We start from the raw sequence: 27,747 nt of genomic DNA, 5'->3' as shown, positions 1-27,747 counted from the left end.
TGTCATTTTGGGATGTATTCACAGGAGAGTCATATGTAAGACATGGGAGGCAATGTCTGCTCTACTGGATACTAATGAAGCTTCAGCTGGAGTACTGTGTCCAGTTTTGGGCACTACTCTAAGAAAGAAGTGACCAAATTAGAGAGGGGGCCAAGAGAGCAACAAACACGATAAAAGATTTAGAAAACCTGACCTATAAGGAAAGATTAAAATAGCTGGGCATGTTTAGACTAGATAAGAGAAGATGGGGGACACTTCATAATTTTTACATATTTAAATGGTTGTTATAAGGAGGATGGTTATCAATTATTTTTCAAGGGTAGGACAAGTAGGGAGATTTAGGCTAGATATTAGGAAAAACTTTCTAACTATATGGACAGTTAAGCACTGGAACAGTTTACATGGGGAGGCTGTGGAATCCCCATCAATGGAGATTTTTAAGACCAGATTAGACAAAAACCTATAGTCTAGACCAGGGGTCTCCAAACTTTTTTGATCGCGCACCCCTATCGGTAAAAAATTTTTGAGCACACACCCCCTGCCGCGCTGAAGCGCAAAAGGGAAAATAAAAAAATTTTAAAAAATAAAAAAACCTCGGACTCCCGCCCGAACTGCCGAAGCGCGCAAAAAAAATAAAAATAAAAAAAGCGCTCCTCCTGCCGCGCACCCCCAAGGATCCTCTTGCGCACCCCCGGGGTGTGCGCATCCCACTTTGGAGACCACTGGTCTAGACTTTAGATATATTAAACCTGCATCAGTGCTGGGAGGTTGACATGATGATCTCTTGAGGTCCCTTCTAACCCAAATTTCTGTGATAAGTGAAGCAGCAACACACTGTACTGAAGCGAGTTTATTTACAGTTAATTATTTGATGTTCATCTTATTTTCCTAATTTTTTTCTTATATTACTTATATTATTAAACATAACATTTATGCTATAGTAATACCCAAAGGTCCTAATCAAGATTAAGGCTCCATTCTGCTAGGTACTGTACAAATACTGATAGGAAGATGATCCTGGCCCTGTAGGGTTTACATAAGGCATAAACAAATGAAAAGCAGGATATAAAATACAACCAAATAAATATGAGGAGTTGCCATTATTGTATTGTTGGGTTTGTTTTTATTTTTATATGGGGCAGGAATGCGGGCATTAGTAAGAGTCATGAAGGAAATGTGATGTGATACAGTGAGAGGAAGGAAAAGAGGAACAAGTCTCTGCTGCATGGACAACTGTCACATAAGCTAGAACGACAACTGCCACACAGGAGGTAGGGAATCAAGATTGGGGAGAGATTGTTTATCTTAAGAAGTGGGCAATCATAAGAAAAATTTGAAATCTAATGCTTTAGAAAAGTGAATGGAAAAGTGCATATATCTTCAAAAACAGTTGATGAACCTGATATCAAGCATTCTAGTGTGCTTGCTCAGTAAACATCAATATGTATGAACAAACCACCATATTACACACACTCTCTCAGATAGATAGATATATATATATATATATATATATATATATATATATATATATATACACATATATATATATATACACACACACACACACATACATAGAGAGAGTGCGCAAATTTGTTCAAAGGTTTAGACACCAAGTTTTTGAAGTATTCATGTAAATCAAAATTTTACTGTTTTTAAAATCAATCACCTAACAGTATCTCTTAAAATCAGTAATACAAATCAGTTTATAAGCACAACATACACAAACGCCTCCACTTTCTTAAAAATCCTAGAGACTAAGAAAAGTTCATTTAATGCTACACAAAAAGTTTCAAGGGAATGTGACGGCTTTTAGAAATTACATATCTGAATACAGATATTTACATGGGGGTGGTTTGCAGCGTTAGAGAAAAAGCTAGAAAGAAGGGCCCATTAATAAATGAGGATGACAATGATTTATATACAGCTAAGATATTGAACTCCCTTTCAAACTGAAAATTTTTTGCAAAATTGGTAAACCATGAAACCAAACCCAAAAATGATCTGTGGGCATATATTTTGGAGTCCTGAACTCAATTTTCAGCTCCACCAAAAGCTTCTGTGTGACCACGTCATTCAGTGTATTAACATTCTCCATCAACAATGGGTCAAGTTCTTCCCAGCTGGATTTCACCAGCCTGGAAAGACATATGTCCAAAGCACACAGTTTGTAGCTCAAAATATTTCCAACATCACTTAACACTCCTCACAAGGAGCAACACCAACTGAAGTAGAGAAGACAAAGGGCCAGAGTCTCCAGTCCACTAAGTTCACTTTTCTCCATGAAAGCAGTGCAAGGAGAACTTAAGCCAACCAGAACTCCCACAGAATTCTCTGAGTAGGGGGAATCTCCACTAGCATAAAGGTGGAATAGGTAGCATAGCCACCTGTACGCCAGCTGCCCTCACCCATAACCACGCAGAGGAGTGGGTGCTGAAGGCAGGTGGTAATGTGAAGGAGGCGCAGCCCACTACACCTGGTTGTCCAAAGGTATAAGTTAGAGTAGGCCCCCTATTACTCTGTCACCAGTGCTGGGCCTCTGACAAGGATCTGCAAATGGCTCCCTGTGGCTGCCCCTTCTCCACTACATCCAAGCACAGCCACAGATACAGTTAAGTCCAAATCTTTCTGATTTTATCTACAAGCAAACATGACATTTCCCTCACAAAATGATGCGGAGGAGGGAAGTTGTATTAATTCAGTGCCTCATACAGTTTTTATTAACCACCCTATCTACTACATGAAACATACAGTAGTCTACATGAGACTTGTTTACACGAGAAAGTTGTACGTTCTAACCTAAGGTGTGATTTAAATTTACTTTAGTTACATTGGTAACAAAGGCTGCATGGACACTTATTTCAGTTTAAACCAGACTTATGTCAATTTAGCTTTAGTTTACTGGGAATAGGTTTAAGCTCACCTGAAAACCACTCTTAAATCAAAATAAGTGTGTCTACATGGGGTTTACACCAGTATAATAAAATCAATTTAAAAAATCTGAACTAAATATGTTACAGTAATAGGTAAAAACATACATAGGTGATTGTTAAGTTGATGTGCTTTTAAGTCTTAAAGAGGAAAGCAACTTTTAAATTTTGTGTAGTTTGTCTGGGTGCGCATCCATATAGTTAATTCATCTGGACTAATTCCTTCCTGGCCATACTTAAAGCATACGACTTACTGCTTTGTACACATCTACAACACTCCAAATTAGCCTTCTTAGGATTCATTCCAAGGCTTTCTTGACACTATATACTGGGTGATAAAGTACAAAAAGAGTTTTATTTAGGAAGGTCTGATTATGATCTATGTAATTTCATCTTAAACTGAGGGTATGCCATTGCTTTTTCCGGAGGATGAAAAGATCTTAGAAAAGAGAACTTCCTTCAATCTGTAAAACTGGATATTCGGTTTTAGGAATAAACTCCACATTAATGACAAGAACCACCTTCTACTTGCAAAGTATACAATGTTAAGGTTCAATGGATAATGCCCCTACTTCAGATACCCTCCTTGACAAGGTGATGACTAAAAGAAAATTATTTTCATTGATAAGAAGTAAAGACTTCAACAGAGATTCTAAATTGGTGCTTAGTGAGAGTATTCAGGAAAACGTTCAGCTCTTATGGCTGTGTTCTATGATTTTTCTGAATAATAATTGGACATGCTCACTATACAATTTTCTGATACATGGGTGAAAAGCCTGTTGAAACACAAATGCTGAAATATAGCCTCCAACTGAAGTTAAATTTGGAGTTTTAAAATCCCTAGTGAGCCCATTTTGCAGAAATTAAAACAAGTGTTGACCATGGCGCTTATAGGAAAAAATATCCTGGCCTTTACACCAAAATTTGAATTGAGACTAAGTTATAGAATATGTTGATGCATTCCTTGATACCAGTAATTTGGCAAGACTAACATGTTAATAGCCTCTATTTTTTAACTCTCTCCTTTCAAAATTGAAGCAGCTACATTTACAGTTGGTGTACACACAGACTAGCCCCCAAATCATGAAATGTCTCCTTAAACTTATTTATTTACTTGGGTGCAAGTCTTTCTTTGGACACATTTTGGAATATATGTGGATTAGATAAATTGATTTTAGCCACTTTTATTCCAAATAAGTGTCCAGGGACAAACTTGCACTGAAAATAATTAATCTGGTTTTAATTCACACCTTGTTATTTCAGTGCAAGTTTGTACACAGCCCCCCTTTGCATCTTGATGTAGAATGAGTCCATGTGACAACAACAGGTATTTTCTGCAATGGAAATAGATGAGCAGGCTAGCTGACATATTGCTTACATCACAGAAATGAGGTTGCCTTGAACAGCGAGGGGCAATTAGAAGTATAATTGATTTCTCCTTCCTGATCGTCTGAATCAGGCTGGATTGACATAGCATTAACACAGAACTGGACACAAAACTGCCCATAAACTCTTCCTTGACACATGGGAGACTGAATGGAAAATCTAAGCCCAGCCTCCTGGCCAATACTGCAGGACCAAGACCTGGTGAGTGGATCTAAGCCACCTGGAGAGCACAGCAAAACAACCTCATCCTCAGAAATAATTACATTTCTGAACTTTACATCAATAACTATGAGCCATAGTTGTGCATGTTCTTGAGGGCTGCAAGGAATGGCAATGCAGGGAACTTCGTGGAGAGAAAAATTAATTTGCACCAGCATTCAGTGGTTGTTGCAATGGAGCACATGGGGTCCTTTGCTCTGATCGATAATATAAACTTTTTGGCAAGGTTCTCCAACAAGTTAGATTTAGCACAGTATGCCCATTCCTCTTGGATAACATTCTCTATAGACAGCTATGGGACACAGGTATTTTAGATGCAGATGAAAAATACTTCTGAGTTGTCTGATCCTTTTGTATTTTCCTCCTCCCATTTCTCTTCCTTTGTCAGACTGTTAGGGGAAAAGATCTAGACTGGTAATTAACCATGTGAGTAGAGTTTTAAAAACATTTTTAACTGAAGATGTCTTACCTTCTCTCCTTCTAAGGTTTCTGCCTAGCATAAGATCACTGGCCTTCCAGAAGGAGAGGAAAGTATTCTTTCCCTTTTTAGGTCTCAAAGACTTTTTCTTAGAATTTGATGACCTATAAAATTGCAGTTTATGTCATTGGCCATTTAAATATAAAGAACTGGCTAAGGGAGAAGCTCTGTTGTTTTCTCTTTGATCTGCAGTATACCACATATTTTATCAATGTATCTGGGGCTAATTCCTCCTCTAGTATGGAATTAAAACTAGAGGAAAAGATAACTATTCTTTAGTTTTAATGGAATCTTCGATATCTTTGCTTTTTCTCAGAAGCAGTCTTCCCCTGGTCTTGGATTTCTTTTTCTTCAAATCAGCATCTGCCTGAGGGTATGTCTACACTGTAATTAAAATAAAATAAAATCAGACTTGCGGGTCCCAGGCTAAGGGGCTGTTGAACTGCAGTGTAAACATTCAGGCTCAGGCTGGAGCCTGGGCTCTAGGACCCCAAGAGGTGGGAGGACCCCAGAGCTCGGGATACAGCCCGAGCCCAAATGACTACACTGTAATTAAACAGCTTGTCATGGGATCGCACTCACCTCTCACAAGCGCCCGCTGTCCAACTGCGTGTGCCTACACACTGAGTTTGTGGTGGGTCTTCGGTTGCTCAGCCTTCCAGCCAGAGTTACACACAGTTTGTATGTAAAATGGGGGGAAACAGTCCAAAAGGGGGGGCCTATCCCAGTACTCTCTATAGGCCTTTTTTTCCCTGTCGCCCTCCCTGGGCTCCGGCCCTTTATTAGTCCAGCAGTCTTCAAAATGGCCTTGACCCTGGCACTGAGCTATCCTCCAGGGCTCCCTCCCTAGAGACAATGTCCTCACCCCCTCTGGGCCTAAAAAAGTTCAGTTCCCTTTTGGGGTGCACAGTTCAGGCCACTTTCCCAGTGGCTGGTGTGGGGAACCCAAGCCCACCCTCTACTCTGGGTCCCAGCCCAGGGGCCCTAAAGATAGCAGCTGTCCGCCATGTCCCTTTAACTGAGATGCATTGCTGCTATGATTCTCTGGGCCACTTCCCTGTGGCCCCAGTACATTCTTCACCCTTATCTCAGGGCCTTATCTTGGTTGAGTCCCAGCGCAACCCAGAGCTCCGTCTTGCTCCTCTGGGTCCCTGCCAGCACTGCTCTGTCCAAGGTCCTGTAGCTCCCTCAGCCAGCTAGGCACACCAGCCAAACTCCTTCAACTCCAGCAAGGAACTGATCTCACTCTGCCTCTGCAGCTGCTCTTATACTAGCCTGGTGGGCCCTGATTGGCTGCTCCCTGCAGCCCCTTTCTGATTGGAGTGGTTGTGTGGGATATTGCCAAACAGCTTGAAGGATCCTCTCCACTGCCTTTTTCTAGGGCCCGTTGTGGCAAGGCCTCCAACATGGGGCCTTGGAGCCTGGTCCACCCCACCCACACAGCCCCTTAGCCAGAGTCAGCTGGCACAGCCTGCCACAGCTGTCTAATTGCATTGTACACATATCGTCAAAGGTGACAAAGAAAGGGCTTTCCATATTTACTGGAGACAGAGGAGATTCCTTAGGCTCACACTCTCAGTTCCTTTTTTTTAAAAAGGACACAAAGCTTGGTCTTTGGTGATCTGGCTCCTGGGAGATGGAAGTTCCTGATTCAGGAAGGCAGGGGAGGAATAGGCAATGACAAAAGGTCAACACAGCCACCAGCTGTGGCTGGTAAGGCAAGTCCAATCATCTTCCTGCCCTTTGAGATGCATCTTTGGCTAATGCTACTTTGTTAGGACTCCCTCTCAGTTAAGGTATATTACCACTAGCTTCCCCCTATCTGTTTGAGTTTCTGGTCCACTGTGGCTTCTTTCTTGTTTTGTCAGCTCATTGCTTTGAGGATGGGTGTGACTGCTCCTTTCAGACACTCCCATCAGAAGAGAAGAATAAGAATATCAGCTTTAACCTTTGCTTCTTCATAAGCTCATCAGAAATTACCAGGCTCTCATATTTAACACACTGCAATGGGAAGACCTGGTTAGCCTGCTTACAGCTGTGGATTGTGGGCTTGTCAGGGACAGACACTCCTATTCTGTTCTGGTCTGTTTCCTAAGCTCAGAATTGGTTGAAGACCCATTATTTAGGATCTGTGGACCTTATTATGCAGAAGAATAGAGAAAAGCATTGGTGATAGACAAGATCAGAAATGGATAGGACAGAGGCAGTATTATGAGAAGGAGAAAAACATTACACCCCAAGCCCACAATGAGAGTGCCTTTTTATTCAGAGCTTAAACATTTCTTCCAGGACTTTCCCAATTCAAGCATGAGGAAGTAGAATGAGTAATACAGAAGACCTGACCCATGGTAAAAAATACTGACCATAGGCCTCACAATTTTAAAAATAAGGCCTATTTTTCCCCCATTCATGAGACTATCATTTTGACACATTTTTAAAATAAAATAAAACCTGAAAAAAGATGTGACGCTTACTTAAGCAAGATGGGGGGGGGGGGAGGAAGAACAGCTCAGCACCCACATCCCTTTCTAATATAAATTTGAGAAGACCGACAGTGAGGCAAAAAGTAGCCCAGAGAGGGGGAGCATAATGCTCAGGGATGACCACAATAATGAAAATGCAGTAAAATGGACATTAATTCTTAAATTTCCAGAAAGTTACAGTAAAGAAGTTGCTGTTTTCCAACCACAAAGGATAACAAATGTTTCCCAATCTAGTGACAGCTACACAATATTTTAATGTTGGCCAGACATATGCCCAGAAATTCCACTCTTCTCCACTCAAATTTTTTAATTACTACATACAAGGGCATAGTATGCCATTAAGTGGCACATGATTTTCAATCTATTAAAATTTGTGAATCACTGCATAAGCATTTAAATAAACAGTAGCGTGCAATGCCAATGACAAAAAACTGGAAATAAGTTATCTTTTTGTATGAAACATGTGAATCACACTTATAAATGCAGTCTTTTCTAATTACTCTGTTTGTGAAATAACTTCTATAATTACATTTTTTCTACAACATTCAGATTAGTCTTCTTATATATTTACTCTTATGAACCGGTTGTTTTGAGTTACTTAGATGTGACAGTAAAAAAGACATTTAATTCCAAATTAGACATGGCGAACTATCAAATATTACATAGCCCATATTCAGAGAAAAAAAATCCATTTTAAGACTGTCTAAAACAAACATAGTATATTTACCTTAAGTTTGAATTCAAGCTGCGGTAAAACAGAAAGCAAGAGATGACCGTCAATATTGTACAACTCCAGAATTAAGTCAAAGACATGCTCTGACAGATCACTGATAGAAGTTTTCCCAAGCATAAGCACCTGATTAAAGAACTGGAAAGGAAAACAAAGAACATTACATCAGTAACAGAATACAAGTAAAACAGTATACATCTTCTGTGTCTTTTCTAAAATTCTAACTTCGCCTACCACGGAATCAGCTTATAATATCTTCACTAATTCTGAGTAAGGATACAAATTTCTACCTATTAAAATGATAAAAGTGGGGGGAAATGAGTTAATGGAAAGATGACCTTAAGATACAGTACTTTTTCCTCTCGATTTATATTCGTAAACTACAGATGAAAAGCAACAGTACAAAAAGGTGCCATGCAATGTTTAGTTTATCACAGCAAGTCTAGAAACAACTTTAACAGAAACAAATAATTCCTCTACCAGTTTCAATTATATCAGATCTTTTGTAGTGCGACTATTTTTAGCGTTATTTAACCACAAGCGACACCAATTTATTTCAAAAGCATTCCATCCTTTTGCCTAAATGGGACCAATATAGAGAAACAGCTAGGGAATTACCACACTACTGTAAAAAATAAAGTGTAGTTGTAGCCGTGTTAGTCACAGGATATTAGAGAGAAGGTGGGTGAGGTAATATCTTTCACTGGACCAACTTCTGTTCATGATGAGAGAGAGAGAGAGAGATTTCGAGCCACACAGAGCTCTTCTTCAGATCACACACCTCTGTGTGGCTCAAAAGCCTCTCTCACCATGAACAGAAGTTGGTCCAATGAAAGATATTACCTCCCCCACCTTATCTCTCTAATTTATAAAGCTGTTAAATGGACATTTCTGAACTCACAATGACTTTGTATGTCTAAGAATTTATATCCGCAAAGCAGCATTTGTGTACACTGCAGTTATAAAGCAAACACATTGACTTAGGTGGACGTGAGGGTAAATCTGTACTTTCAACTATAAAAGAAGATCTGATAAATTCTACATTAATATTAAATTAAATGTAAACAAATTAAACATTGCTTTACTTTTTAATCACTCTGTTACTTACTATGTACTGAAATATGTACTGTGTGAGAGGAAGGAAGGAAAGTTATCATGCCTACCTCATTTTAGAACACAGAACTGTTTCTCAAACTCCTTTTCTAATCTACCAAAGAGCCCCATGCCCAAAGTATGCAACACTGTTCATGCTACTCCAAAACCACCAAGTCTGCTGATGGAGCACATTTAATTGGTGCTCACTGCTGTCTCTGCCTGGACTAGGTCACAGCATCAACCACAAAGCTTGCTACTCACTCTACCTGATAAATGTATATCAGATCAGAGCAAGTACCAAGCACTAGATCTAAATTTTCAAAATATCCACTTTTAGGTACCCAACCTGAGAAATCTTGAGTCTGATTTTCTTAAGTATTCAGCACCTATACCTCATCTGAAGTCAAGAGGAGCTCCAGGTGCTCAGTAACTCAGAAAATCAGGCCCAATTGTTTTGAAATGGGCACCAAAAAGTTGAGGCACCCAAAAATCAATGGCTACCTTTGAAAATTTGACAAGTATTGTGTCAAACAATTGATATTGTGCCGTGCAACAGGCAAGTCAGGATAAAGGAGATCCCTCTCCTTCCGAATAGTCAAGAGGAAGAAGAGCACCCTATCAATAACCAAAAGGCTGCATTAACCTGATAGGGAATTCCTTTATGGATCCTTTGAGAGAAACAGGTGTGATTTGAGGTGAGAGAAAGAACACAAAGCTTATGTTCTGCACCTTTTAGATGGGTAAAAATGATCTTGACTTCTTTGAAATAAAAAAATATTAACCAATTATGCCCCTTTCCCTTTGTCAAATTAATTTTTCCACCCTTGTGTTTCTAAAACAACATATCATAGAACTCTTTTGTGCATCAGCATGAACAATTTGCAAGGAAATGTACAGACCTTGGTAAAGCATTTGAATGATTAACTACAAAGCCAGCAGAGGGAGTTCACATGTTCAATGTGCTATTGTAACATGAATCAAGCCAATTAGGAAAAAAAAGGGAGCTTCTTTCATAAGCTGAGAAGCGTAAGAAGAAAAATGAGAAACTATTAACTGACCAGGAAAGGATGCACCATATTTACAAATCAAAAAACTGTGTGCTACCCTAGAAACACTAAGCCTGTGAACTGGCCTTATGAGGGTTTTTCGTTTTTTTTTTTTTTTTTTTTTTTAAACAAGCAGCTTCTACTGGAAGATGTACATTCCTGGTTCAATAGTTGTGTGTCCTCTATTGTGTTTATTTATTTACCCTACCAAAGAAAATAGTTCTTTAATGCTATAGAATGTACTGAGTGTATCATTCCCCACTTGTGGGGTGTGTTTTCAGAACAAGAGAGCTGTGAATGCAAAGATTTTTCACCAGGAGGGAGGATTTTTATTGCAGTAGCACCTTGAGGCCCCAGTCAGGATTCACGAACCCTTTATGCTAGATGCTATATCTACCACAAACATCTTACAATCTTTGTATGTGACAAGATAGGTAGTTACAAACAGCAAATTGGAAAGTTGTGGAGAGAGAATCGGTGGGACGTGGTAACAGTGAAATAATCACATTAAGTATAATAAGCAGCCACAGTACACCAACTGCCTAGCATCGAGACTAGATTTGCCACATTTCCAAAAAACAAAAATCAAATCAAGCTCCATTCTTGTCTTTCCTTCCTATCTTCTTATCCATGTTAATTAACATGTATCATGCAACCATGAATTATGGTGGAGTAGCAGCAACAACTGAGTTAAGCCTAAACCCAAGTTTTGCTTAAGCAGGGATGTTAAACTTTCAAAGTTATCTGCTTTATCATCATCAATATGAATTGCTAGATGTCCTTTGCATAATTTTTACACACACCCTTAACAGCGACCTCTCCAATCTTAAGGTTGTAAATCATATTTAATATTATATCAGATGTAATGGTTTCTTGTTACAAGAATATGAGGTCAGAGTTGCAGAATCTTGTAAGTGTACGTTTGATGAAGTTGGAGTGCCTATTGCTTTTATCTGTCACAGTTGGAAGTAAATGCAGTGTGGTATTGAAGGCTACATGAAGGTAGTAAGGAATACTGAATATTTCCCCTAAGTTTATTTCCATGCTCTTAAGGTTTAGGGTGGCTGAGGTATGCCCTACTGCAACCTTACCGGTAATAAACAAAATTTGTGTTACTTATGTTACTTATAGTAGACCTCACATTTTTCTTATGCCTAATCGCTCTTCCTTCTCATCTCTTATTTCTCTCCCTCATCATCCATCTATTCTCTGAGGTCTTCCCTCTCTATTCAACTCTTAACTATTCTTTCCAATCCACCTGTAGTTTTTCTTTGTCCTCCCATCCTTCCTGTCTATTCCTTCCTCTATAACTCCCTGTCCCCGCTTCTTTCCCATGTGACAAGATAGGTAGTTACAAACAGCAAATTGGAAGGTAGTGGTGTAAGAAATCTATTCATGCTCCCATGGTCAGATCACTTTCTCCATACCTGTAACAAACAGTAGTATATTGCCTACTTTCTTAAGTACTTTAGGCAGAGCAACAGAGGTGTGGAAAAATCAAACAGATACAGTAAAAGCTGCATAACTACTGCTCTCAATTCTGTGGATCATGCCAGGAATCTAAGAAGCAGTTTAGAAATGGAGGAGAATGAAAAACATGCAGGTAACACCCCTTGTCAAGCCAAAGGCTTCAACAACATAGGCACTAGGCCTAGGTAATACAGATAGAAAATAATAATAATGATATAATCCAGAATAGGGCTGTCAAGCAATTAAAACAAAGTAATAGTGCCGTTAAATTAATACCATTTATTTAAATATTTTTGGATGTTTTCTACATTTTCAAATATATTGATTTCAATTACAATACAGAATACAAAGTATACAGTGCTCTTTATATTTATTTTTTATTACAAATATTTGCACTGTAAAAATGATAAGCAAAAGAAATAGTATTTTTCAATTCACCTAATACAAGTCCTGTAGTGCAATCTCTTTACCATGAAAGTTGAACTTACAAATATAGAATTATGTACAAAAAAAACTGCATTCAAAAATAAAACAGTGTAAAATTTTAGAGCCTGCAACTACTTCTTGTTCAGCCAATCGCTCAGAAAAACAAGTTTGTTTACATTTGCAGGAAATAATGTTGCCCGATTCTTGTTTACAATGTCACCTGAAAGTAAGAACAGGTGTTCGCACGGCACTGTTGTAGCTGGCATCACAAGATATTTACATGCCAGATGCACTGAAGATTCATATGTCCCTTCATGCTTCAACCACCATTCCAGATGACATGCGTCCATACTGAAGACGGGTTCTGCTGAATAACAATCCAAAACAGTGCAGACCACCGCATGTTCATTTTCATCATCTGAGTCAGATGCCACCAGCAGAAGGTTGATTTTCTTGTTTGGTGGTTTGGGTTCTGTAGTTTCCGCATCGGAGTGTTGCTCTTTTAAGACTTCTGAAAGCATGCTCCACACCTCGTCCCTCTCAGATTTTGGAAGGCACTTCAGATTCTTAAACCTTGGTTCGAGTACTGTAGCTATCTTTAGAAATCTCACATTGGTACCTTCTTTGAGTTTTGTGAAATCTGCAGTGAAAGTGTTCTTAAAATGAACATGTGCTGGGTCATCATCCACGACTGCTATAACATGAAATATAAGGCAGAATGCAGGCAAAACAGAGCAGGAGACATGCAATTCTCCCCCAAGCTGTTCAGTCACAAATTTAATTAACGCTTTTTTTTTTTTTTAAACGAGCATCATCAGCATGGAAGCATGTCCTCTGGAATGGTGGCAGAAGCATGAAGGTCATACAAATGATTACCACAGGGGTCTCAAACATGTGGCCCGCGGAGTTGTTTGCTGTGGCCCGCCAAGCTTCCCACCCTCCCCCGGGAGTTACTTCCTGTGGCCGCCAAACTCCCCTCACCCACTTCTCTCCCCGCTCCTCCCCGCCAGCGCACCGCTCCCCGCTCCTCTGACTACCTCCGGGCGCTTTCCAGAAGGGAAGGGGGAGGAGCAGGAAGCCGCGCACTCAGGGGAGGAGGGGGAGAAGAGACAGGGTAGGGATTTGGGGAAGGGGTTGGAATGGGGCGGGGCAGGGGTGGGGCCTCATGGAAGGGGTGGAGTGGGGGCTTTAATAGAAATAATTCTAAAACTAAGTGCGTGTTTTGTCCTTTGAGTGAGGTGCATTACTGAGTGTATATATTTTAATAAAACCGCTTGGAAATGACTTAGTCAAAAAAAAAAGAACACTCATGGAAGAAAGAGTTTTCCAAGACAAATGGGAGAATTTATATTTTTTCACAGAGGTAAAAGATAAAATACAATGCCTTGTCAGCCAACGATTGCGGTTCCCAAGGAGCATAACGTGCGTCGGCACGACAACACGATGTACTGTGAAAAATATGATGCATTCACCGAAAAAATCCGAGAGGAAAAAGTTCGGCAACTTAAAGCAGCATCTGCCAAGCAAAGAACTTTCTTTTCAGAGACTAACAAGTCTAGCGAAGATTCAATAAGAGCAAGTTTTGTGATAAGCGAAATGATAGCTAAATCATCGCAACCTTTTACAGAAGGCCTATTCATAAAAGAATGTCTTGTGAAGGCCAGAGAAATTTTATATCTTGATAGGAAGAAAGTTTTTGAAGGCATAAGCTTGTCTGCCAATACAGTTGCCTGCAGGATAACGGATTTAGCAGATAATGTGCAAAAACAATCGAGTCAAATGGCAAAAGACTTAAGAGCAATTGAAAATGCTTTGAATGAGAGTACAGATGTATCAGATACCGCACAGTGTGCAGTGTTCATTAGCGGTATGGGTTGCAATTTGAATATAACTGAAGAATTGCTAGACTTAATGCCACTGAAGGGTACCACAACGGGACGTGACATATTTCAAGGACTGGAAGAGTGCATTGAAAAAGCTGTGCTGCCATGGAACAAAGTCGTATCTTTGGCTACCAACGGTGTGCTATCAATGTGCTCTGAAAATGTTGGTGTGGTTGGATTATTGAAGACCAAACTGAACAGCCTCAATATACCAGGAATTAGCTTCACCAGTATACATTGCATTTTGCACCAAGAAGCCCTGTAGTAAAAGTCTACAAATGAAGGAAGTTATGGATGTCGTTGTTAAAACCGTTAATTTTATACGTGCATGAGGGCTGAATCACAGACACTTCACTTCTTTTCTAGCAAGTATGGACAGCAAATATGGGGAACTCCTGTATCACACTCAAGTTAGATGGCTGAGTCATGGAAATGTTTTCAAGCTTTTTTTGCACTTCGAGAGGAGCTTGATTCCTTCATGAAAATGAAAAACAAGGAGGTTCCACAGCTTGCTGATTCCACTTTTATCTGCAACCTTGCTTTTCTAACAGACGTAACTGACCACCTGAATGCACTGAACTTGAAGCTTCAGGGTAGAAAACAGGTGATAACACAGATGTATGACAGTGTTAAGTCATTCAAAGTCAAGCTTACTTTGTGGGGGAAACAGCTGACTGCTGGCAATTTGGTCCATTTCTCAACTCTGAGCTCCTTAGGAAAAGTTGAACCCAAATCCTTAGAAATGATATCTGCATATTCTTTCAACTTATACAAAAAGTTTGATGTGTGGTTTAAAGATTTCAAGGCACTTGAACCACATTTTCAACTTTTTTCCTCACCATTTGCTGTGGAAATTGACAATGTTGCAGAGGAAATGCAGATGGAATTAGTGGAGCTGCAGTGTGATACCATTTTGAAGCAGAAGTATACATATATATAAATAGTTTTTCTCTTCCATGAAGATTAACAAATCTGTGTTATGGTCAAGGCTCACTGATGAACATTTGAAAGCCACACAGATTGGTTTCGTCTCAGGATATCAAACCTAATATTGCTGCTCTGGCTGATGCAAAATGCTGCCAGCTAAGTGGCCAAAAACGGAATGACTATCAAAATTAGTACTGACTTTTCGCATTACAGTTTTAAAAAAAGTTAATAAATAGACTTTTAATAGCATATTATATTACTCTTCATTTCTTACTATACTTTTGTATCGTCATATGAAAAGGTTTCAGTGATGTGGCCCTCGGGCCAATGTACTAGTCCTCATTTGGCCCTTGCGGTGATTTGAGTTTGAGATCCCTGGATTACCATATCTGGCAAGTAAATAACTTGCCATGCCAGCTACAAACGTGCCATGCAAATACCTGTTCTCACTTTCAGGTGACATTGTAAATAAGAAGAGGGCAGCATTATCTCCTGTAAATGTAAACAAACTTGTTGGTCTTAGCGATTGGCTGAACAAGAAGTAGGACTGAGTGGATTTGTAGGTTCTGAAGTTTTACATTGTTTTGTTTTTAAGTGCAGTTATGTAACCAAAAAAAAAAAATCTACATTTGTAAGTTGCACTTTCATGACCAAGATTGTGCTACAGTACTTGTATGAGGTGAACTGAAAAATACTATTTCTTTTACTTATTTTTACAATGCAAATATTTGTAATCAAAAATAATATGCACTTCAATTTCAATTACAACACAGAATACAATATATATGAAAATGTAGAAAAACATCCAAAATATATAATAAATTTCCATTGGTATTCTATTGTTTAGCAGTGCGATTAAAACGGTGATTAATTTTTTTGAGTTAATCATGTGAGTTAACTGCAGTTAATCGACAGCCCTAATCCAGAACCAATTTTTTTTTCTAGCAGGAGCTTCCTGGAATGTATTCCACTGAAAGGCCAGAGAGACTGGTCTGAAGGTGGGACTTGCATACACCTACATGTCAGTGGTTGAGGGTGCACAAATGAGCAACTGAGAAAGGAGATGTTCAGTCCTATTAGCAAGTGTGCAGTACCACAACCTTTAGTCTTTCCAGAAAAAAAATGGTTACCTACCTTCTGTAACTGTTGTTCTTCGAGATGTGTTGTTCACGTCCATTACACATTAGGTGTGCGCGCGTCACGTGCACGGACGTCGGAAACTTTTTCCCTCAGCGGCTCCCGTCGGGCCAGCAGGGTCCCCCCTCCCGCCAGAGCGGTGCCCTGCTCTAGTGTATACATATCCCTGCGGGCCCGACCCTCCCTCGGTTCCTTCTTGCCGGTGACTCCGACAGAGGGGAAGGAGGGTGGGAAGTGTAACGAACGTGAACAACACATCTTGAAGAACAGTTACAGAAGGTAGGTAACCGTTTTTTCTTCTTCGAGTGATTGTTCACATCCATTACACATTAGATGACTCACAAGCTTACCATTGGAGGAGGGTAGGAGTCAAGGAACAATTGATTGAAGCACAGCCCTGCCACCACCACGTCCTCTCTAGTCTGATGATGGATTGTGAACGTATGCACCGACGACCAGGTGGCCGCTTTACAAATTTCCTGGAGTGGAACCTGCGCCAAGAAAGCCGCCGAGGACGCTTGGGCCCTAGTCGAGTGAGCCCTGATCTCCGGGGCTGGTACGTTGGTGAGCTCATAGCCCGTGCGTATGCAAAGCACAATCCATGCTGACAAGCGTTGCGCCGAGATAGGCTGGCCTTTCATTCTCTCTGCAATGGCAATGAACAGTTGCGTCAACTTGCGGAATGGCCTGGTCCGTTCCAGATAGAATGCCAAGGCTCTACGGATATCGAGGGTATGCAGGCTGCGGTGGCTTGGGTCCATATAGGGCTTAGGGAAGAACACCGGTAAACAAATGTCCTGCCCCATATGAAATTGCGTGACCACCTTAGGAAAGAATTTGGGGTGCGGCCTCAGTTGCACCTTATCCTTATAAAAAACTGTATAAGGGGGTTCCGAAGTGAGGGCTCTCAATTCCGATACCCTCCTAGCCGATGTGATGGCCACTAGAAACGCTACCTTCCATGAGAGGTGCATGAGGGAGCAAGAGGCTAGGGGTTCAAAGGGCAGCCCCATGAGTTTAGTTAGGACCAGGTTAAGATTCCATGCAGGGACCGGCGGGCGCGAGTAGGGAAACACCCTCTCCAGCCCCTTGAGGAATCGGACTACTGTGGGGTTGGAGAACACCGAAACCCCCAACTCTCCGGGGTGGAACGCCGATATGGCGGCCAGATGCACTTTAATTGAGGCGGGGGCAAGCCCTTGATGCTTGAGGTGCAGCAAGTAGTCCAGTATTGATGGGACGGAGGCCTGCAGAGGCTGTATGTGATGAGGCTCACACCAGTGGGAGAACCTCTTCCATTTGGTAAGATAGGTCGCTCTTGTGGAGGGCTTCCTACTACCAAGAAGAATTTGCTGGACCTGGTGGGAGCACCTGTGCTCCGTATCGTTTAGCCAGAGAGATACCACGCCGTGAGATGTAGCGACGGTAGGTTCGGGTGGAGTAGGCGACCCCGGTCCTGCGTGATGAGGTCGCGATGGAGGGGGAGGGCGATCTGGTCGGTCACGGACAGTTCCAGCAGGGTCGTGAACCAATGCTGGCGTGGCCACGCCGATGTGATGAGGATGACTGTCGCCTTGTCCCTGCGGGTCTTGAGCAGGACCCTGTGGATGAGCGGGAATGGTGGGAAGCCATACCTCAGGCTCCCGCCCCACGGAATCACGAAGGCATCTGCCAATGAGCCCGGGCTGAGGTTCTGGAATGAACAAAACTGAGGGCATTGGCTGTTGTCCTTGGTGGCGAAGAGATCCACCTTGGGAAACCCCCACCTCTGGAAGATTGAATGCAGGACATCCTCTCTCAGAGTCCATTCGTGCATGTGGTAGGACCTGCTGAGGCGGTCTGCTAACCCGTTTTGGACCCCTGGGAGATATGCTGCCAATAGGTGGACTGAATGGGCTATACAGAAGTCCCATAGGAGGAGCGCCTCGTGACAGAGGGGAGAGGATCGGGACCCGCCCTGCTTGTTTATGTAGAACATGGCGGTAGTGTTGTCCATCAGAACTGACACGCTCTGGCCTTCTATGGTAGCGTGAAAGGTCTGGCAGGCGAGGCGAACTGCCCTTAACTCCTTCAGATTGATGTGAAGCAACTTTTCTTCCCTGGACCATAAGCCCTGGGTCCGCAGGTCCCCAAGATGCGCCCCCCAGCCCAGGTCCGGCGCATCTGTCACTAACGTCAGAGTGGGTTGCGGGGTGGCGAAACGGACCCCTTCGCAAACCTGCTGCTGATCGAGCCACCAGTGGAGGGAGTTCGACACTCGAGCTGGGATCGTCACTACTAGGTCTAAGGGGTCTCTGTTGGGGCGATACGTTTGGGCCAGCCACAACTGTAACGGTCTGAGTCTTAGGCGGGCATGTCTGACTACATATGTGCAAGCCGCCATCTCCCCAAGAGTTGCATACAGCATCTGGCCGTGGTCGTGAGGAATTGTTAGATGGAGCTTACGACCCTTTGAATGGCCAGGAACCGTGACACTGGAAGACTTGCCCGTGCCGTCACCGAGTCCAGGACTGCTCCTATGAAATCCAGTCTCTGTGTGGGGATCAGTGAGGACTTGGGTACATTGACCAGTAGACCGAGCTTGCGGAACACCTGTAACGCCAGTGCCACGTGGGAGCGGACCTCGTCCTCTGACCTGCCCGTGAGGAGCCAGTCGTCCAAGTACGGGTATACCTGCATCTTTCTTTTTTGAAGAAAGACTGCCACCACGGACATGCATTTCGAGAACACTTGCGGGGCCGTTGCTAGGCCGAAGGGTAAGACCGTAAATTGGAAATGGTGTTGGTTGATGGTGAAGCGCAGGAACCGACGGTGGGCCGGGCGGATGGCGATGTGAAAGTACGCATCTTTCATATCAAGGGCAGCGTACCAATCCCCCGGATCCAGGGATGGGATAATAACGCCAAGGGAGACCATACGAAAACGTGCCTTGACCAAAAATTTGTTTAGTTTGCGGAGGTCCAAAATGGGACGGAGGCCCCCTTTTGCTTTGGGAATTAGGAAATATATGGAGTAAAACCCTTTCCCTCTTAGGTCCGGAGGGACCTCTTCCACTGCTCCTACTTTGAGGAGGGCCCGCACCTCCTGCATAAGGAGTTGCTCGTGAGAGGGGTCCCTGAAGAGGGACGGGGATGGGGGGTAGAAGGGAGGGGGCGAGAACTAAAGGGTGTATCCCGCCTCCACCGTGCGAAGGACCCAGCGGTCCGATGTTATACGGGACCAAGCACGGTAAAAATGGGACAGGCGGTCCCTGAAACAGAGGAGGATCCAGTATAAGAGTCGATACGCTGTCCTCGATCGCAGCTTCAAAACCCTTGCTTATTTCCCGGCTGCGGCTTGCCTTGGCTGTGACTTTGGCCCTGATTAGGCGTGTTGTTACATCTACGCCTGTTATCCCTGCCCCTTCTGCGGTACGGTTCCTGTCTAGGACGAGGGTGGTATTGCCTCTGCGGTGGTTGGGGCTTAAAGGGTTTCCTCTGTGTCACTGGGGTGTGCATTCCTAACGACTTGAGGGTTGCTCGAGAGTCTTTGAGGCTATGCAATCTGGCATCCATCTGGTCTGAGAACAAGCCTGACCCATGGAACGGGAGGTCTTGCAAGGTGTTTTGTACCTCTGGGGGAAGGCCGGAAGCCTGTAGCCATGCCGAGCACCTCATCACCACTCCTGACACAAATGTCCTGGCCGCTGCGACCACGGAGTCAAGGGAGGCCTGCAAAGAGGTTTTGGCTACTGCCTTCCCCTCGTCCACCCAGGCAGCGAACTCTGGTTGTGAACCCTGGGGCAGGGAGTCCTTAAACTTGGAGACTGATGCCCAAGAATTGAAATTATGTCTGTTCAGAATCACTTGTTGGTTAGCGATCCTCAACTGGAGGCCCCCGGACGAGTAGACCTTCCTACCAAGTAAGTCCAAGCGCTTTGCCTCCTTGACCTTGGGGGCCGGGGCTTGCTGGCCATGCCGCTCTTGTTCGTTGACCGCAGAGACGACCAGCGAACTGCGTGCTGGGTGAGAAAAGAGGAAGTCAAACCCCTTGGAGGGGGCGAAGTACTTCCTCTCTACGCCTTTCGCAGTTGGTGCGCTGGAGGCTGGTGTTTGCCACACTGTCTTATAGTTCGACTGTACTGTCTTTATGAGCGGGAGTGCAATCCTGGAGGAGCCTTCCGGGCTTAGGATGTCAACCATGGGGTCCTCCTGCTCTACAGTCTCCTCCGCCTGCAACCCCAGATTGAGGGCTACTCGGCGGAGCAGATCCTGGTGTGCCCGATGGTCAATCGGGGAAGGGCCGGACACTGTCGTGCCTGCCACGGCTTCATCTGGGGAGGAGGAAGAGGTTAGGGCCTTCTGTGCGTCCTCCTCTTCCTGCAACTCCTCACCTACTGGACGCTCCTCTGGGGTCTGTCCTATAGTGTGGGCCTGAGACGGTGCCGGGCTCGGTGCCGAGTCGGCTCTTTCTTGGTCTGGAGACCATGGCCTCCTTGCGAGAGGAGGGGCTCCCCTGCGGGGAGCGGGAGCGGTGTCTCGAGGGGCCAGATCTCGAGGTCCTGGACGGGGGCCTTGCTGGTGGTAGGCCCAAGGGGTCCAGAATGGCCATTGTCCTGGCTGGTCCCACTGTGGGTGCCAAGCGGCTTCGTCTTCCCTACCGGCCAGTGCCCTGTGGGCAAATCTGCTGGACTGGCCCGAGTCTGCCTCCGAAACCACGGACGGTGACCTGGATGGCCACAGTGGTGCTGTGGGACGGTGCCAGTCCGGGGTCGGAGAGTAGTACCTCCGTGACCGGGACCGGGAGTAACGTCTTGCCGACCTGGACCGGTACCGGTGACCTCGGGACTGGGAACGACTGCGAGTGGTCGGTCTTGGGGATCGCGTGGCTGACACGTCCCGGTGCCTACTTGAGTAGGGCTGCTGGGTCGGTGCCGGGCACTTGTTGGGCCCCGACGGCTGTGCGGCCCTCTGCGCCGAGGGTAGCCGGGAGTCCACCGAGGCGGAGCTCGACCGGGAACGGCGCCGAGATGGTGACCGTGATGGGCGCACCATTGCCGGCTTGCCTCTGGATGGCAGTCTTAGCGGATTATCTTTGGCTCGGAGAGGGCCCTCAGCGGACAATTCGATGAGGTCCTTTGCTGCCTCAAACGTGTCCGGGGTGGAGGGCTGTTCCAAAAGCTCCTCCAGCCCTTCCTCCTCACTCGATGCGCCTATCCCGGGGCTCGACGGGCCTCTCGGCGCCGGAGCCACTGGAACCGGGATGTGTCCTGGGGTCGCCACTCCCTTAGGCACATTCGAGGTCTTCGCGGGCGCTGCCCTCTTATGCGGGGAGCGTCCTCGGGCCTTGGGTTGGCCCTTCGATTTTGCCGGCGAAGATGACCAGTGCCGGGGGCGGTCTTGCTGTGTTGGTGCCATCGGCTTATGGTGCCCCGCCGGTGTCGGATCACGAACAGATGCCAGGGCACTCCGCACCGAAGTTGACGGTGCCGCGGCCTGATGCGGAGGGTTGTAATGCAGCCTCCATGAGCAGCTGCTTAAGGCGAAAGTCTCTCTCTTTCTTAGTCCTGGGCTTGAAGGCCTTACAGATCTTGCAGCGCTCTTTTTGGTGTGCTTCCCCCAGGCAACGGAGGCACAAGTCGTGGGGATTGCTTATCGGCATAGGCTTGCGGCACGTGGCACAAGCCTTGAAGCCTTGGGCGTGCGGCATGACCCGCCGCCCAGGGCCGGTGTCAGGATTGACCAAACACCTAAAACAAAGGAGCTTAACTACTACTAAAGAACTGATAACTGCTAAGAAGAACACTAACTATTAACACTAAGGGACACTCAAGCAAGAGACAGAGTTGTTCCAACGCCGTCACGGACGGTAAAAAGGAAATGAGGGAGGGTCGGGCCCGCAGGGATATATATACGCTAGAGCGGGGCGCCGCTCTGGCAGGAGGGGGGACCCTGCCGGCCCGACGGGAGCCGCTGAGGGAAAAAGTTTCCGACGTCCGTGCACGCAACGCGCGCACACCTAATGTGTAATGGACGTGAACAATCACTCAAAGAAGAATCAAGTTTTCTAAGAGGAGCCTGAGCTATCATCTGACTGTCACAGATGAAGGGACAGTTCCATTTTAATCATGATTATGGGTTAGATCAGACCAGTGAAGAAATTATGCAAGAAGCTGCTATACTTGCTGACACTGACTACATATCAATGCTAGTTTGTTTAGATTTTATTTCCCCCATATTTTATGTTAATTACCATCCCCCTTGTTTGACTGGGATAAGTCCCTGACACCAGATCACTGTAAACAACTTCCATGCCATTCCATTCCATATCTCTCTCTCTCTATATATATATACACACATATATATATATATATACACACATATATATATATATATACACACATATATATATATATATATATATACATATACACACACACACACACACACACACACACAAAACCAACCTCCTTTGATTTCCATTTTAGAACACTGAACCTAAAAGAAACACAGACCATCAACTCCCTAGTTACTGGTATTAGGTCTTGCCTATACCAACTTGCAATTAAGTCCCACAGTATGATAGAACACCTCTCCAGCAATGCAGCATAATCTAATGGGCAAGACACCGGACTGGAAGTCAGAGACCTTGGTTCTATTCCCAGCTCTGCCACTGACCTGCTGTGCCACCTTGGGCATGTTACTTCATCTCTCTGGGCTTCTATTTCCCCGCCCACACTTTGTCTTGTCTATTTAGATTGTTAGCTCTTTGTGACAGGGACTGTGTCTCACTACGTATCTGTATAGAACCTAACTGAATGTGACTAACATGAATGGGACCTCTAGGTGCTATCCTAATACAAAATGATGATGATAATAAAAGCACACTTTGGTGTTGCAACTGGGTCAGGAAATTGTAACTGAGTACCTCAAATCTGGTAATGGCTTTGGTAATTTCCAAACAATTGAGTATTAGATTTTAAGGGCAATATGATATGGTATTTTTAATGCAGCAGATCTTCTCCATCATATAACAGTTCCAAATTATTAATCTTAAAAACTACCTAACCTACAACAAAATTAATAACTACCAATAAATTACTCAGCTCTTTTAAAGTTTTTATTTTCACCCATGTGTTTAATCACTTGCAAATCTTGACTTACGTTAGTAATGTACGGTTCAATAGCTTGAGCTGTCCTCTTTAGTAAAGCCTTTGCCAAGTCATACGCTTGCTTGTTTAAATTCTGAAAAACATAAATAGCAAACTTTGATCCACACAATCTTAAATATAGAATTTAAGAATCTTGAAATTAACATGTACTAATAAATAATAAACCCCCTTGAATCCCTCAGTAGTTAAAGGGATGCTGTCAGATCAAAGTTGGTCCAAAATTTAGGTTTTGTAAAACAGAGCTTGGAAACTTAATGCACCTAATAGACAGTGGTGAATGCGGCATTTTCCCAGGGAAATTCAGAAGCATGAACAATCAATTCTCTCAGAAACTAAAATTTAATATTTTTTTAATTAAGTTTATCGCCATTATGGTTTTGAAGATAACCTTCCAAATATGACCCAACATGGATGGAATCGGTGCTGCCTGTCTTCCTGATCTGTAAACCAACAGCCAAAGTGCCTGCATCTGCTGCTGTTCCTCATGGCTCTTTTGCTGCTTGGGGAAAGCTGTGCCCCACAACATATATTGGCACTGGAGTTAGTCATGTGAGAGAGACCCAAATATGGAAGCTGGTGAGAGGCAGAACAGCAGATACCTTCTACCCTTGCACCCACCAGGCATCTATGTGGGAGGGGTATACAGCAAAGAGATCACAGCCTCGCTCTCCTATAGGGGTATGCAGCATAGAGAGGACAGCCTCGCTCTCCTACAGATGCACAGTCTGGATGACTAGGGAGAGAAAACAAAACACAACCTTTCTTCCCTTCTACAACGAGAAGAGGTTGGTGAATACAAATATTCCAAGAAGCACTTTGGTAGGGATCTTGGCATACTTTCCTCTTCTGCGATCTAAAAGTTGGGTTTTGTTTCTCACTATGGTATTGCCCAAAAACACATCAATGGTGGGCTTCCCCTGCCTTTCCCACCACTTATTTCTTGTATCAATCTCTAACTAGTATGTAAGTTTTTCAATCCCTGTTGCAAAACTAATTTTTCAATAATTTCAGGAGCAGCAGACCAATTAAAACGTTTTTCTGCAGTATTTGCAACACCAAAATTGCAGAACTATTTTAACGCAATGAAATTTGCTTATAAAATTACCCTTTAAGGTTAAGCAAACAAATGTGAAACTGAAAACTTCAACTGTAAAAAAATCAAATGCTCAGTTTTGATAATCTAGTGTTATTTGTAATAAGAAAAAAACTGAATAATTTTTAACCTGAAAGAACTCTATATAAGATAATATGCAGTTGTTTTTATATTCCATTTAAAAGAAAAAAAATAGTTGTAAAGTATGATCTGTATAGAAATCATAGAACCATTGGGTTAGAATGGACCGCAAAGGTCATCTAGTCTAAGCCCCTGCCAAGATACAGGATTTGTTGTTTCTCAACCATTGAAGACATAGCTATCCAGCCTCTTTTTGGAAACCTCTACTGAAGGAGATTCCATGACTTCCCTAGGTAGTTTGTGTAGTATAGTAACATTGCTACATATGAAAGGATATTCTTCATTTTACTCTAAGTGTTTTCTAATCAGCATGCATTATCAGAAACAGGAACTTACCTGAAAACGGTTTGCTTAATTTCTACGCGGCTATTTTAATGCACACAGGGAGAAATATATCCTTAAATTTGTAATACCACTCTACCCTTAAACTTTCCAACCCTAAAACTTAGTATACTTGACCAGAAGGTTCCAATCTGAGGGATGGGAGCAAAGAAAGACATTTTTAGTTGTAATGGTACAAGAAAAACAGGCCATTGTAAGTAAAAATATTAAATCAGTCAACATAAAGGAAAAATCTGAAGACTGAAAAAAAAAATTTCAATATTTATTGGACTCAAGATTTGAGTCACTGCCTAAGTTCCCTCTAAGCTGCACGGCCACGCAGCAGTCTATTAAGCGCCTCTCCCCCAGCCCTGGACCTACCGCAGCAGTGAGAGGTTCCCCTCCCCCGGCCCCAATCCAGCCCAGCCAGTACCGGGTTTATAATGATGCCAGGCTCATGATCAGCAGGGGCCCCGCCGGCCTGGTGTTCCACCTTCACTTGCGCTACGTCCCAGCAGCCGCTGTGCTGGCTCCTCTCCGGCCCCTCCCTGGTGCTCCTCTAGGCCCACAGGCCCAGGGCATCACCCAACCTCCCACCCCCGTCCACTCGCTCCTGAGGGCTCCTCTCTCTGCCCTCCGTCACTGGCAGGCAGCAGCCGCCAGCTACCTACCAGTGACCTGGGATGGGGGGAGGAGGGGGGTGAACAGCAGCCGCGGAAAAAAGCCCACAGCCACTGCTGCGCCGTCAGTGATGGACAGTCCACTGCTTCGGGCTCCCCGGGGAGCCCAAAGCCACAGACCATCACCAGTGGCCCAGACTGCAGACAGACCTGCTGTGGCTGGGGGAGAGGAGCCCCTCCCCGGCCTCCAACCCAGCCCAGGACCTGCCCAGGCCAGGGGAGAAGCGCCTATCCTGCGGCTCTAGCCGCAGAGCTGCCGCAGCAGAGAGAGGCACCTCTCCCCACCCCAACCCAGGTGCTGCTGCAGGGAGAGAGAGCTGGGGGGAATCCTCTCTCCCCCTGCTGTAGCCGTGGGGCAGCCTGCACCCCAAGCCCCCCCTCCCCCGCCCCCCCCCGGGCCCCCCCCCCCCCCCCCCCCAACCTTCTTCCCCAGCCCTGAGCCCCTTCCTACACGCCGAACCCCTCGGCTCCACCCCCGCCACATTCATTTTCTTATGTGCACCAATATGGAGGTGATGTGTTTCATCACCTCCATATTGGTGCACATAACAAAATTCATTCCACACATGCGTGGGAAAAATTAGAGAGAACACTGGCCACTAGAAGCATATACAAATTCTCATCCTGAACAATTATTCAGTGTTTTCATAGAACCTGATCATGGAAAAGACTTGAAACAGTAACTGATCTACAACTATCTTCACTTTTTTTTCTTGAGAGGGACATAAAACTGGGTCACATTGAGCACCCGAACCCAGACAGCAAGGGGAAATGTACTACATACAATGAACAAAAATCAATCACTGGAGACACAAAGTCATAGTTAGCAAACAAAACCCAGAATGAGCAGATGAAGTCAAGATATGATGATTTAATATGCTCTTGAAGATTCTAAAACAATAAAAGAGTATAGTAACTCAATTCTCTTGTTTTTAAAGAAGGACTTGGGTAATTTAAAAAAAATGTTTTTTTTTGTTTGTTTGTTTTTTAAACCACCTACTGTTGTCAAAGGGTTATCTCACCAATGTCACAATGAAGAGAAGTCACCCCTCTAGAAATGTTCATTTAGCAGTAATGGGGAGGAAACTTTAAACTGTATTCAAGAATTGCAGATCATACAATTTTCCACTTTCCAAAAACAAATTTATTAAAAAACTTGACAAGTATTTTTTGAAAGATGTAGTAACTTGCATTTTTTAAATTTATATTTAATGGACGCGAGACATAAGGAAAGCCGTTAACACCCGAAGAGACATAGCAGTAATAATGGACAGCAAATTACATTATAGTTTGCAACATGATGTGGCAGCAATTACAAATAATAACAGTAGTAATACAAGACTCCGGGCAGCATACGTAGAAACCTCACATCATGGAGCAAGTTACAGCTTCTGTCCAGTGAAAACAAACACTGAACACTGCGTTCAAGCTCTGGACACCTTTACCCAAAACGACCAACACAAATTAGAGGGAGTTCAGAAAAAAAGCAACAAAAATTAGAGTACTCGAAGGAATGACTCGAGATAAAATAAAAACAGCTAAATATATGTAGTTTGACAAAGCAAGTGTTTAATAGGGCTGTGCTAACTGACTATGAACATTTGAAAGGTATAAAACAAGTAAGAGGAGAAATTATTTAGGGTGATACAAGCAGGAAAAGCTGTAAGTGACAGAAGGAAGTTAAGAAAGGGAAAATGATAGTGAGATCATCAGGCTGTGGAAATAATGTCCCAAAAGGTGATGGAAATCCTACTACTTGAAGCATTTAAAACCAGACTTCACAAAGAGTAGCCCAAGTGTACTGTTGGGAGCAATCATGCTCTAGCAACAGGACAGACCAACACTAATAAGGCCTTTCGTTCTTAATTTCCATGATCTGATGCATGGTTCTAATTATGAAAGTTATTTTACAGAATCATCTAAACACTCTAAAGTGGGTAATTATACCAATTTCTTCCCCATCTATAATGAAATGCAACAGAACTCTATAGTATGATCCTTTATGCACTACAGCAGAGATCGGCAACCTTTGGCACGCAGCCTGTCAGGGTAAGCACCCTGGCGGGCCGGGCCGGTTTGTTTACCTGCCGCGTCCGCAGGTTCGGCCAATTGCGGCTCCCACTGGCTGCGATTCGCCACTCCAGGCCAATGGGGG

At 43.8% G+C, this 27,747-nt stretch overlaps 1 protein-coding gene across 2 annotated transcripts in view; it reads right to left on the bottom strand.

Moving 5' to 3' along the window:
• LOC113406820 (sister chromatid cohesion protein PDS5 homolog B) overlaps nucleotides 1-27,747 on the bottom strand; it is a 216,416-nt gene that overhangs the window by 131,805 nt on the left and 56,864 nt on the right. For both annotated transcript variants that reach the window (XM_026653572.1, XM_026653573.1), the window contains exons 6-7: nucleotides 23,350-23,430; nucleotides 8,221-8,361 (exon numbers count right to left, since the gene is read on the bottom strand). In XM_026653572.1, the coding sequence (XP_026509357.1) occupies nucleotides 8,221-8,361; nucleotides 23,350-23,430 (222 nt within the window). The remainder of the gene's footprint in view (nucleotides 1-8,220; nucleotides 8,362-23,349; nucleotides 23,431-27,747) is intronic.

Source organism: Terrapene carolina, unplaced genomic scaffold, assembly GCF_002925995.2.
Source record: "Terrapene carolina triunguis isolate 2854851 unplaced genomic scaffold, T_m_triunguis-2.0 Scaffold141, whole genome shotgun sequence".
In the NCBI taxonomy this organism is placed as follows: Eukaryota; Metazoa; Chordata; order Testudines; family Emydidae; genus Terrapene; species Terrapene triunguis.
The sequence above is the reverse complement of the archived record's forward strand: the minus strand, read 5'-3'. Positions and strand labels throughout refer to the sequence as shown.